This window comes from Nicotiana tomentosiformis, chromosome 7 (assembly GCF_000390325.3).
Source record: "Nicotiana tomentosiformis chromosome 7, ASM39032v3, whole genome shotgun sequence".
NCBI lineage: Eukaryota > Viridiplantae > Streptophyta > Magnoliopsida > Solanales > Solanaceae > Nicotiana > Nicotiana tomentosiformis.
In genome coordinates, this window is record NC_090818.1 from 120,048,075 (window position 1) to 120,060,579 (window position 12,505).

At 34.7% G+C, this 12,505-nt stretch overlaps 2 protein-coding genes across 5 annotated transcripts; both read right to left on the bottom strand.

The window, feature by feature from the left end:
- Nucleotides 1-515: 515 nt before the first annotated feature.
- On the bottom strand, nt 516-8,814 carry LOC104094430 (uncharacterized). 4 transcript variants are annotated; one of them, XM_070179713.1, is made up of 8 exons: nt 7,807-8,814; nt 7,324-7,394; nt 4,512-5,146; nt 4,186-4,218; nt 3,349-3,408; nt 2,880-2,939; nt 2,705-2,794; nt 516-2,337 (listed from the first exon to the last, which is right to left on the bottom strand). In XM_070179713.1, the coding sequence occupies exons 5-8, from the start codon at nt 3,382-3,384 to the stop codon at nt 2,278-2,280; spliced, it is 246 nt and encodes an 81-aa protein (XP_070035814.1). In that variant the 5' UTR covers nt 3,385-3,408; nt 4,186-4,218; nt 4,512-5,146; nt 7,324-7,394; nt 7,807-8,814; the 3' UTR covers nt 516-2,277. The 4 variants fall into 4 exon arrangements, with proteins under 4 accessions (XP_070035814.1, XP_070035815.1, XP_009598663.1 ...); XM_070179714.1 differs by having other exon boundaries at nt 4,162-4,218; XM_009600368.4 differs by having other exon boundaries at nt 4,090-4,218.
- Nucleotides 8,815-8,961: 147 nt separating this feature from the next.
- On the bottom strand, nt 8,962-12,044 carry LOC104094431 (KIN17-like protein). Its single transcript, XM_033655678.2, has 2 exons — nt 11,830-12,044; nt 8,962-11,057 (listed from the first exon to the last, which is right to left on the bottom strand). Exon 2 carries the CDS (start codon nt 11,000-11,002, stop codon nt 9,806-9,808), a length of 1,197 nt encoding a protein of 398 aa, XP_033511569.1. The 5' UTR covers nt 11,003-11,057; nt 11,830-12,044; the 3' UTR covers nt 8,962-9,805.
- Nucleotides 12,045-12,505: the final 461 nt, after the last annotated feature.

Here is a 12,505-nt window from a genome sequence, read left to right on the forward strand (position 1 = left end):
TTCATTTCACAATTAGTATATTTAAATAGAGAATAATTTTAAAATATTCTTTTGAAAGACTTTGAATAAGTTTTTTATTTTAGTTAAAATTTGAACATAAAATAAAAAACATACACTAAGGTTTCTAATATGAATATAGTCAAACTATGACAGGGAAGAGAAGAGATATATCTAAATTTGAGAGAGATATGGGTTAAATTAACGAGAGATAATTTGGTAAATATATTTGATAAAAATATTTGTCTTGAAAAAATTAATTTACTGCCTATGCTTATGCTTCTTGGAAGAAACAAAAATTTGTAATTGCTCCCTATAAAATCACTCGAAAGCACTTTTCATATTTGGCCAAACACCTCAAATCTCCAAAAATATATTTTTATTTTCCATAAAAAAGTACTTTCGGTTTGCGAGAAGCTTGGCCAAACAGTCGTATACGTTTAGCACAAGCTGCATTTTTGGAGTTAGATATTTTGTAATCAAATATGTTATCCGTACTTTAGCCTAAAACTTGAGTATTTCCAACGAAATTCACTTCCTTAAACCAATGTCCTCATTCAAAAATTCTGAACAGAAGATTTAAAAAGTGCAAGAATATCATACCTAAAACTCAAACTTGCCGCCATAAACAATTTTTGAGTCACCATTGCTGCTACACTAGGTGCTTCGTAATTCCACAATCCCTTAAATATATGAAAAGAATTATTTTTCTCCCATTCGCACAATATAATTTCAGGAAAAAAAAAGAAGGAAAGTCTGGTGCACTAAGCTCCTGCTATGCACTGGTCCGGGGAAGGGCCGGACCACAATGGTCTATTGTACGCAACCTTACCCTACATTTCTGCAAGATGCTGTTTCCACGGTTCGAACGCATGACCTTGTGGTCACATGACAACTTTACCAGTTATGCAAGGCTCCCCTTCTCGCACAATATAATTTCAACAAAGATAATTCAATTAAACTCCCTTCGAATCATGTCTATCCCGGCCTTAAACATCCATGAGAACTAACAAGATGATATTATTATGGGAAAACAAAAAATCAAAGAACCATTAATTATGCATCAAGAGTAACTCAGAAAATTTGACATGGTTTCAGGGCTAGGATAGGAGAGAGAGAGAAGGGAGAAACTTTAATGAAAAGATAAATTATAAAAAGGCTTTAAATTGTAAAAAGGCGTACCTAAACAGAATCAAAGAAATGGAAACCAGTAGAACAGTTCTACCTCTTCATTCAAATCTGCATGAATCCACAAATGCAAACTTAATTTCTGATAGCCACAGTCCACAAGTTAATGTGCCAATACTTATCATCCAGTTTAAGGAGATAACCACAATTCAAACCTGAATAAACTGGATAGGTCGGATAAAAACCTGTGCATGCGTACCAAGCATATATTTCAAGAAAGAACAAAATGAACGAAGGAACGACTAACCTCCCGCCATTGATTCAATGCCTTTCTACTCCACTGGGTCTTCTAAGCACTCAAAAATCCTCGCTAGATGTGTAGTTAATTATATTGAGAAAGGTAACAATATATTATTAAAATTTCTAGCACAAAGGCTGTGCTGAAGCCATATTTACAGAGCAAAGAGTTCACCAAAAAGATATCCTAAAAGGTCTTGCAAGGATTCAATGATATCTATTAAAGCCTCTACATCTTCCAGAAGTTCTTTACACCAAAAATAAAATAACATGAGACAGTTCTCTTAACTTACTGTAAAGGGCTGCATTTTCCTTTAAAACACCTTACACATGCTGAGATCGAGCTCCACCATCTCTTCGGCTTCACTGTACCTCCATGTTGTTCCAGCATTTCAGCAGATTTCCTGCGGACATAGGCTAGCCTACTTAATTCCTTTCATACTGAGAAACAATTGGCACAGCTGGTCAGTGATTCCAAAGTGAATGAAAAGGTGATATATTTCCAGGGCCATATGCATTGTTGACCAGTAGCATTAAAAACTGTATAGGCGGATATAACTGCAAATAAGCCTCTACTATGATGCTTCCATACAATTCTGTCTTCATTTGTTATTGTACCTTGAAACAACTCCAAGACCTTACAACAACAACATACTCAGTATATTCCCGCAAGTGGGGTCTGGAGAGGGTAGTCTGTACGCAGACCTTACCCCTACCTTGTCAGGTAGAGAGGTTATTTCCGAGAGATCCAAGACCTTATAAAGCTCAAATAATCCAGTTAATTCCCAATCATTGGGTAGTCTTCTGAAATCTAGGTTCCATCCATGTTGTCCCCGAACCTCTTGAATGGTTGCATCAGGTGCCTGGGCTAGACTGAATAGGACAGGGAATTGCTCTTAATGGTTGCAGAGGATTCTGAATCATCATTTCATCAGTAAATAACTATACCATGGACAAAGTTCACAAGAGCCACTAACTAATCGTATCAATAGACTACAACAAACACAACAAAATAGAAGAAGAAAAATCTTCAGAATTTTATGCTTTTCGTAATCAAAAGGTCTGTTGCTCATTTTAGATGAAAAGTCAACTTTTTACAAAATACAAACCTTCGTGGTGCAATGAAAAAACAAAACTTTTCTGAAAAAACTTATATGGCCTACATAAAAAAGTTCCAAAAGTATTCCATTTTACATGATAAAAAAAGAAGTACCTAAAGTATGTATTCTAACCAACTTTCTCATTGTGTCCTTGTTACCTTTTCCGCTCTTTTCATTATTACCTCATCAAATACGAATCTTGAGCTTTCTGCTCTCTCTTTCACAGCAGATTTTGAAAATGAGCCCAATGTTAACTTGATTTTCTGAAGAATCTGTTAGTTAAGAGGAAAGATCTTCTGGTTAGTTGTCCTGAGTCAAGCATGCTTCATAAAGTGATATCCAACTGAAACAGATCACCTTCGGGGGTGCTTTTGTTCTCCATATAAGCTTCCAAGGCCAGTTATCCACCATTTCATTCTGAACACAATAGAATAAGTATCCTGCGTTAACTGAAAATTGACCATCTGGTTCTACCCTCCATCTTAAAGTGTCTGAAAAACATAACACGTCAAAACTACTGGCAATGCAACTTCCATCTGCATGGTGTGACCACTGACCACAAGGCAAGACAGTGAAATTCTTTGTTGTATTATAAATATACTGCATGAAGTGGTAAGAATCAAGAGGCATCCATGTCATGCTTATCTTCTTAAATCTTTATGTTCCAAATTCTGCCCTTACCTCAAAGCAAACAGGGCAATTATGGTGCATTGCTCTTTCTATACCAATATAGGTCAGATATTCCATAGCTAATCAAACATAATAAGCATAATAAGAGCTTTTCTTACTAAATAAGTTTAAATTCAAGGTTGAGCATTTCGCTCACCACATCTGTCACAGTGAGGGAAATTTTCCTTGCCATCCGTTCTGGTTCAAATATTTTGAGCTGGAAAATGAAGAAATAACATATCAGACACAATAATATCACGCTGAAAAGATAAAGAGACATGTGAGGACCAACTAATGTAAGCAATTGAAATGGCGCTGATATAGAAAATTGATAGTCTAGAGAAAGCAACACTTTATACATCAGAAACATAGTTTGGCCACTTTGATGGGCTGGGATTAACAGTTTGACAGGGTTGCACAGTAGAATAACTAATCCCACGTTATCAAGTCTTTTCGAAAGAAAAGAGAAATCAGAACACTAGAAAACACTGAATCATTTTTAATCCATCTATCTGTAATCAACCACAAGCAAATGTTACATATCTGCTCATTGACGGAACATTATTTAGTGTTCACTTAAAACAAAGCTCCTTCCAAAAAGAGATTGCTGTCAGCCCATTTTATGCCCAGCGGACATATGTGCTTGACGTTGTGTTTATACTAATGGCGTAACTTAGGAAAATGCATTCAAGAACTGATAATGATGTACAGTATGAAAAAAAATTTTTAACCAGCAGATTCCACATTTATCACGGTGGTACTGATTCTTCAAAACCTAAAGACAAAAATCATCTTGTTTAAGCATAGTGCAAATACTGAGCCAACAACATATTAGTAGAATTATCTGAAGAGACTTATATCATCATCAAAGAAGTTGCATCTTGAATAAAAGTACTACCTCATGCAAACCCCGCACTGAATGCATATTTGTTGAACCTAAAGGACAATCACGGACAGAAAGTAAATTTACCGAAGCTCAACAAAGGAAACTCACATCCTGTTCAGTATTACACAATGAGCAAATGACCTGAAAGACATACAAAGCAGCATACTCAAATCAGTCAACTAACAAAATCATGACAAACAAATGAAGTACAATCACTCTCGCCATCACTCGCACAATATATAATCAACCCACCAATCAACTATGCTTTAGTCCCAAATGAAAGCGATGGTGAGGAATATCGTGCCATTTGAGTAAATCAACTTCAAGAGATTTCTGGTCAAGGATTTTTCTTTCATATGGTCAAGGATTGATAGAGCTACAATTAATTCTGAAAAACCCCCAAAATATTCCACTGAATAGGAAAAAGTTTCTACCTTTGAAGCCCTTCTCCAATCTCTTCCTCCAACAAGTTTTGAGCCAAATCCGTCCCATGTCTTCGTTCGTTCCTTTTCTGCTTCCACAGCTTTCTCTTGAAGAAGCTCATCACATGTAGCTTTTAATCTCTTTACTTCATCAACTAGATCCTTGATCTCCTCTTCAAGCTCCTCTAATCTTTATTTCCAGTTGGACATCAGATTGAAGAATGGATGGACAGCATGTTCTAAATTTAAGATATAGCTAAACTTGGAGATATGAAACAACACTACTTCCTCAAAAGTACCACATCAACAATCATACAAGCATGGTGGCATCACAAATGATTGACTACTTACCAAAACAAAAAAAAGGAGAAAACAAAAGGGGTAATGTCACGACCCAAAATCCCACCACAGGCGTCGTGATGACACTTAGTCTCTAAGACCAAGTAAGCCGATCATAATAACAATTCAAGCCATTTTTTTTTGAAATAGATAATCGAAACTAATAGCGGCAATACTGTTCAAAATAGAGTTGACAGTACAATAAAATGGAAAGACTCCAAGTGACTGCGACGACCAAGCAGATCTGCCTTAAGTCCTTGCAATCACACTCTAACTCTGTCCAAGTCTGATATCTCCAATACCTGGCTCTGCACAAAAATGTGCAGAAGTGTAGTATGAGTACACCACAGTCGGTACCCAGTAAGTATCAAGACTAACCTCGGTGGAGTAATGACGAGGTACAGTCAAGACACTCACTAGTCTAATAACCTGTGCAATATAACATACAAAAATAATAGAAAACAAATAGCAATGACAACAACAATAATCAACCAGTGATATAAACAGCAGGACAACAAGAACACCATACATATTGCTCAACAAATAATGAATACAAGTACAATCATTTAATCAAGTCCTTCAATTATAAATCTTTCACCTAAAGTTTTTCAAATAATAATCTTTAGAATATAATCCTTACCAATAAATATATTTTGAATATACTTCTTTCAAATAAATATCTTTCAAATATAATTTTTTTAAATAAATATCTTTCGAATATAATTCTTTGAAATAATATTTTCAATATAATTCTTTCAAATATAATTTTTTTAAATAAATATCTTTCGAATATAATTCTTTGAAATAATATTTTCAATATAATTCTTTCAAATAAAAGTTATCTTGTGACACCTCATTTCAAAATCATAAAAATACGGGTCTCATCCCACTTCCATATTTTCACGGCACCTCGTGCCCATATTTCTATCACAACTGCACGGACAACTCACGTGCCAATAATATCAATGTATATAAGATCCACATGATCAATTTATTTCCACTAAAGTGAGTTTACAATTTTTAAATCAAGTAAGAAATCAACAAGGAAATGAATTTATTTTATAAACCATTTGGGTGAAGAAAAAATAACATTGCACTTAAATTAAAGCATCATATAAACTACTGATTTGGATGTAAAACTATTTAATTTAAAACATAATAATAATTTCCTTTATTTAAAACAACTCAATCATCAAAAATCAGTAAGAAAAAAAAGAGATATACTTCTTCAGAGTCTCGTGCTAAAAAGCCAAAGCCAACACAATACAACTAGGAGCACAAAACACATAATAATAAAGTCAACTAGTACATCACGGAAGAAGACAAGAATTTACATATTAAATGAAATAAAATCACCAAAGACAAGAACATAAATAAAGAAATATCAACAGGGCACTCCCGAGGTACCGCCTCGTAGTCCCAAATCATAAATAAATTCACAATATCTCATTTCCTTATATCACCGCGGGAGCCTCCACATTTAATTTTAAAGAAATCATTTTTTCCGAAATAGCATCCCGCGTTTTAGCCATCCTTATCACACCGCATGACTTCTAATAGTTCCCCTACTAGCCACGCGTTTCAAGCCACCCTTATCTCACCGCATGCGTTTCAACACCCTGACCTTATATCACCGTATGCGTATCAATATCACAATATTTCACAAATCGCACCTCAAGTGCCCAAATATCACAGCATAATACAACTTGCACCTCAAGTGCTCACATATCACAACATATCACAAATTGCACATCAAGTACTCAAATCTTACAACATATCACAAATTGCACATCAAGTGCTCAAATATTACAACATATCACAAATTGCACATCAAGTACTCAAATATTACAACTTGCCACAGAAATCAACAATACATTATTTTTCCACAATAAGGAGTCACGACTCGATCATAATGTGCACAACATCTTAACAAAATGTTCGAGAGTGAACAACTCAACCGAATAATATTTCACAATTTGGCACTTTGCCTTAATATGATTCACGGCCTTTATAATTCAATATCAAATTTTCAACAACGTGAACTGAAAGTAATTCATCAAGGAACAACACCTCTTTTAAATCACAACTTCAGGAAATAAATAGATTTATTCATCTTATTAACTAAATTTTTCATTTAAATTATCTGTAGGTAAAATCAATAATGAAAGTGTTTTCCTTAAAAATGGCAACTCAAACAAACACAGAGTTCACATAAAAGTCAAGTGGCAATCACACCAAATTATTATATAAAAACAACATCGACAAACAAGGAATGAGGCATGACAAATAAGGGATTTAATAAGTTACAACAATTTTCCAATTTAATACTTAAGGGCGTCTACGAATTTCAACCGATATAATTTGCACATATAAACCAAGTACGTATTCGTCACCTCGCGTACATGGTATTCAATTACACAATTTCCACATAAGACTCAATGTCTAAGAGATAATTCCCCCACTCAAGGTAAGGCAAGATACTTACCTCGCTTCGTAACCAAATTCAAGATTCCAATAAACCTTTGTCTCGCGAATTCGTGTCTGAACGCTTCAAATCTAGTCACAAACAATTCAATATACTCAATACGAATCGTAGGAATTAATTCCATATGAAATTACTAATATTCCGTATTAAAATCCGAAATTCATTTTAAAAATCGACAGTGAAACCCACGTTTCGAATCCCTGAAAAACTCACAAAATCCGAACACCCGTTCCGATACGAGTTCAACCATACAAAAATTATCGAATTCCGACATCGGATTGCCCTTCAAATCTTCAATTAAAGTCTTTGAAGATCGCTACCATTTTTCAACCCAATCTTTACCCATTTAAACTTAACAATCTTCCCACAATATTATTGGTACAAGCATGTATAACTAATACTCTCGCATCCAAGAATCATCTTACTAATTACCCATTTCTAGTTAGATTTCGAAATTGAAGGATTGGCGAAAGAAATTCTTACCTCTTTGAAGATCTAGCTTCCCTTTGATGCGATTTCAAGGTTTGATTCAAGGTACAGTAGTGAAATCCTTAGTCCTTCCTTTCCTCTCTCTAGAATCGCTCTCCCCTCTCGTGGGGCGCCGCGGGGCGCAGGAAGGCTGTGTAAAAAGTGTCTGGAAATGACATTTTGAAACATTCTTGAATTTTCCACAGGCGCGGCGCATGGGGCGGCGCGGTAGTGTAAATTTCTGCCAGCTTTCGGTAATTTGGTCATAACTTCTTGTAGGAGTGTCCAAATGACGAACGGTTTGAAGCGTTAGAAACTAGACTCGAAGATTTTTCATTTGATAGGTTTTCCATCACAAAACTCCTTATATATATGTAGATATGCTCATCCAAATTTTGGTCTTATGCGTACTCATTTGGAACTTTAGTTTATCATGAAATTTCCAACTTGACTTAGGCTTAGGCCTCTCCTTAGACCCCACATCACTTATAATATGCCTCGTACACTTATTATCATATCCAATTGATATCCATCATATTAATAGTCCTTGTTTGCACACAAAATAATATAATTAACACACATCAACTTTCTAATTTCGCCAAAATGCGCCGAATTGTTCTATGAACTTCCAACTCCAATTCCGGGCATACGCCTAAGTCCGAAATCACCATACGAAGCTATTGGAACCATCAAAGTTACATTCTGGGGTCGTTTACACAAAAGTCAAACTCCGATCAACTCTTTTCATTTAAGCTTCCAAAACAAGAATATATTGTTCTTTCAATTAAATCTCGAATCGTCCAAAAACCAAACTCGACCGCGCGCGCAAGTCATACTACACATTACAAAGCTTCTCGAGGTCTTAAGCCGTTGAACGGGACGCTAATTCTTAAAACGACAAGTCGGGTCGTTACAGGTAAGCATAAAAGAAAATTTGTGACAGTACAATTGATACCAAACCAAGTTGTCTCGCAAAGAAGAAGAAGAAGTTGGATATTCATATATTGAAAAAGCAACAGAACCATTGTTATCTTGTAAGGCTCTACAGGCTCCAACAAGTTCTCCTTTGAGAAATGGCAAGTGTTACTGATATTAAAAAGACCAGCACTTGGAAAGTGCTGCAATTACATTCAAAAGTTAAGCAAAAGAGAAATTTTAAAAAAAACACTCTTTTGAGAAATGGCAAGTGTTACTGATATTAAAAAGACCAGCACTTAGAAAGTGCTGCAATTACATTCAAAAGTTAAGCAAAAGAGAAATTTAAAAAAAAAAATTAAAACCCTGACTATCTATACAAAAAATTCACATAACTGTAACACGGTTTCACTATCAACAATCTATTCCAATTTACACCAACAAGAAATCAGCCAAAAGCAATCAGATTAATCTTCAGAACTGAGTTCCTTTGCCTTCAAAACACCTTCTGTTTCTCTCTTTCCACCAGTTCCCTTAACTAATATTAGAGCCCGTTTGGATGAGCTGATTATAGATAGCTGATAAGCTTGAAGTGCTGAAAAGCATTTTTAAGTGCCGAAACTGATTTTTTAAATAAGCATTTACGTGTTTGGATAGATGTGCTGAAACTAATAATAAGTAATTGATGTGTTTGGTAGAAAAGTGATGATAAGCTGTTATTTTGTTAAAATGACAAATATATCCTTTAAACTTTATAAAAGATTATAAATTAAAAAGTTTCTTTGTAAAGAAAATGATGAACAACGAATATGGAATGAAGGGAAAGTTAGAAAATTTATTTTGGGAAAAATATTTTGTGAATTAAAAAATATTATTAAGGATAAACTAGTAAAAGCTTTGGTCAAACTAAAACTGCTTATAAGCTAAAAAGCCATAAGCTGGGAGCGACCAACTTATGACTGATTTTAGCTTATAAGCTATGAGCACTTTGGATATTTACCAAACGCATAGATAAGCCAAAATGTGCTTATAAGCTAGTTTGACCAGCTTATAAGCTTAGCCAAACACCCTCTTAGTCCTTTGGAATCCTCTATCCCCATTATTGAGCCAATTTGGATATATCTTCATAATCAATAGCCTTGAGAATCTTCCCGTCATATATTCCCTTCTCAATTTGTACTTTAGCACAGAAGTTGTCTGTATCAATCGCTAACAGTCTGGCATTAGATCCACGATATGCACCATTAACTATTCTCACAAGACCTCCAACTTGGGGAATTACAGTCTCTAGCTCTTCTTGATCAACCCTTGGAACATGCTTACTTTCAAGCATCTCAATCTCCCCAACATACTTATCAATAACTTTGCGAACAACACCCTTTTGCTTATAGTACCCCTTGTCAGCCAAAGCCTTACTCAATACCTTCACGATTATCCCATCACATAACCAATAATCTTTCCTATTATACTGCTCCTTTGCTTGCTCTTGCTCTCTCATTAGCTCATCCAACACTGATCCACCTTTACTATTCTTACCAGCTTTTTCACTGTCCTTGTTACCTTTTTTCCTCTTCTCATTATCTAACTCATCAAACAAGAATATTGTGCTTTCCGGTTTCTCTTTCATAGCAGATTTTGAATATGAGCCCAATTGTAACGTGATTTTCTGATTAGTCTCTAATTTCTTCAAGGGTTTAGACTGCAACTCCAGTTGCTTCTCAGAACAATCAATATCTCCTGCAGCCATCAAATGTTCTGCACACTCTTTTTGCTTCTTAATGTCCCTTTCTTGCTTCTCTTCATCTGCTAGGTCGGCCCTGAATCTCTTTCTTTTCATTTTTTCCTTGAAGAAGGCATCAAATTCTCCATCAGCATAGGTAATAAACCACCCTTTCGGGGTCTCCTCAACTTTACATTTTCCAGTTCTTCCCAAGTGATTCACAAACTCAGTTAATGTTGCCCATTGAGTGGAATTCATATGGACATGGTGGCAATCAGCAATATACTCATTGTACACAACAGTCGCAGCAACACGACTGAAGCGGTGACTGCGCTTCATATGCTCAAGGAATAAGCTCTCGAACTCCTCGGAGTAGCCACTGACGATGCGATTAGGGTTTTGACCAAAGATTTCCATTTGACGTCGATGTGACTCGCTCATGCAGTGGCACTTGAATCCATTTTCATCTCGACATTGCTTCTGGCACATCTGGCAGTACCACCTCAGTTTCTGCAGGCCCTTTGCTTTTATTCTGTTGGCAATTGCCTTTGGAGTCAAAAAATCATTTTTCCCCATTTTGAACTTGGGATTGAGACGGATCAAGTTCAGAAGGAGGCTTCTTAACAATTACCTGAAAATATACACCATAAAAAACGTTAGTATTTTACAAGCATGTACAATATAGAATCAGCACATTTTGGAAAACATTGAAGAACTCTTACTGAGAACAAATTGTGTCTTAAATGAAAGTTAAGATTTGAATTTAACAGCTTTTCTAAAAGAAAAACAGTCACTCCATGAACACAAAGCGCAAACAACAAGCTACTTAAATATTCATCATAAAGAACAAATTCTCAAATAAGGTTAACAGAAGCATGATTCACAAATTACTTTAAATGTAAACAGTGGGTGCGAGTAATTTTTTCCTATATAAAGTTACATGTTATAAGTTGACTTAAACTGATGATGTAAAAAAAGTATACAATATCAAAATTTGTACAGTCAGTCACATAAAAACATGCTTTGCTTAACGGTCCAAAATCAGCAGGCCAATTGTCCAAACGGCATAATCAAAAATTTGAATATAACAGTTTTTCTAAAAAAGCGAAATGGCCACTCCTTGAACACAAACCGCAGCAACAACAACAAGAGTCCTAGATATTCATCATAAATAACACATCCTCATTACCAAAAAAAAAGAGTAACAGAGATATGATTCGCAACCTTTCAAATACACTAGTATCCGCAAAATATGCACTATCAAGTCTAATCATACGATTAAACATGCATTATAAAACAAAATTACATCTAAAAATAGAATCAAACATTCGAAACTTGATATATATATATATATATATATATATATATATATATATATATATTAAAGAGGGTAAGAGCGTGACCTTTTTGGTGCGTCTCTAAATTGCTACTCAGCTACCTGTCTCGGCTAGGGTTTCGATGAACGGCTCTTTGAAATATACCGACAATCTTTGCTTCAATTCAAAATACGAATTGAAGAAATTCAATCTATTGTGAAATCAGCAAATTCAGAATGTGTGTTTTCAGCAAAAAAAGAAAGAAAGAAAATCCTATTCCTATCAGTTTTGGGACCAGAAATATGATGGGATTGAATTGATTGAACGGCTAAGATTAATTCTAAGCCTAATTAATCCATACGACGCAAGGATTTTAGAATTCCTAGTAGAATTAGTATTTTTATTTGGATTTTAGATTTTTATTGATGTTTAAGTATAGATAATTTTATCATCAGATATTGAGAAAACAAATAGGTTTAACTATTTACTATTCATATCTTAATACAATTGTCGACAAACAAATTTTCATGGTGTTAAAGTCCATATTAAATTTGAGAAATTTCTAATTCAAGAAATACTAAATCCAAGTAAAGGTGAATTATTTAAGTCCAACATAATTTAAATTTAAATTAAGAAGAATTAACCTAAATAGCAGCCTACTAACCGCTTAAACGAAAAATAGTTGGCGGATGTGTAACATATACATACTCGGTATATAATATGTGTATAAATATGTATATTAATGTATAATTTATGTATAACG

What these genes read in the sequence shown, in the direction of transcription:
- LOC104094430 (XM_018770193.3), bottom strand. Translation starts at nt 3,561, where the DNA reads ATGTTTCTGATGTATAAAGTGTTGCTTTCTCTAGACTATCAATTTTCT. An exon ending in CCCTCACTGTGACAGATGTG is followed by an intron (nt 2,940 to 3,348) that starts GTGAGCGAAATG and finishes TATTGTGTTCAG; the next exon opens with AATGAAATGGTGGATAACTG. An exon ending in GAACAAAAGCACCCCCGAAG is followed by an intron (nt 2,795 to 2,879) that starts GTGATCTGTTTC and finishes CTTAACTAACAG; the next exon opens with ATTCTTCAGAAAATCAAGTT.
- LOC104094431 (XM_033655678.2), bottom strand. Translation starts at nt 11,002, where the DNA reads ATGGGGAAAAATGATTTTTTGACTCCAAAGGCAATTGCCAACAGAATA.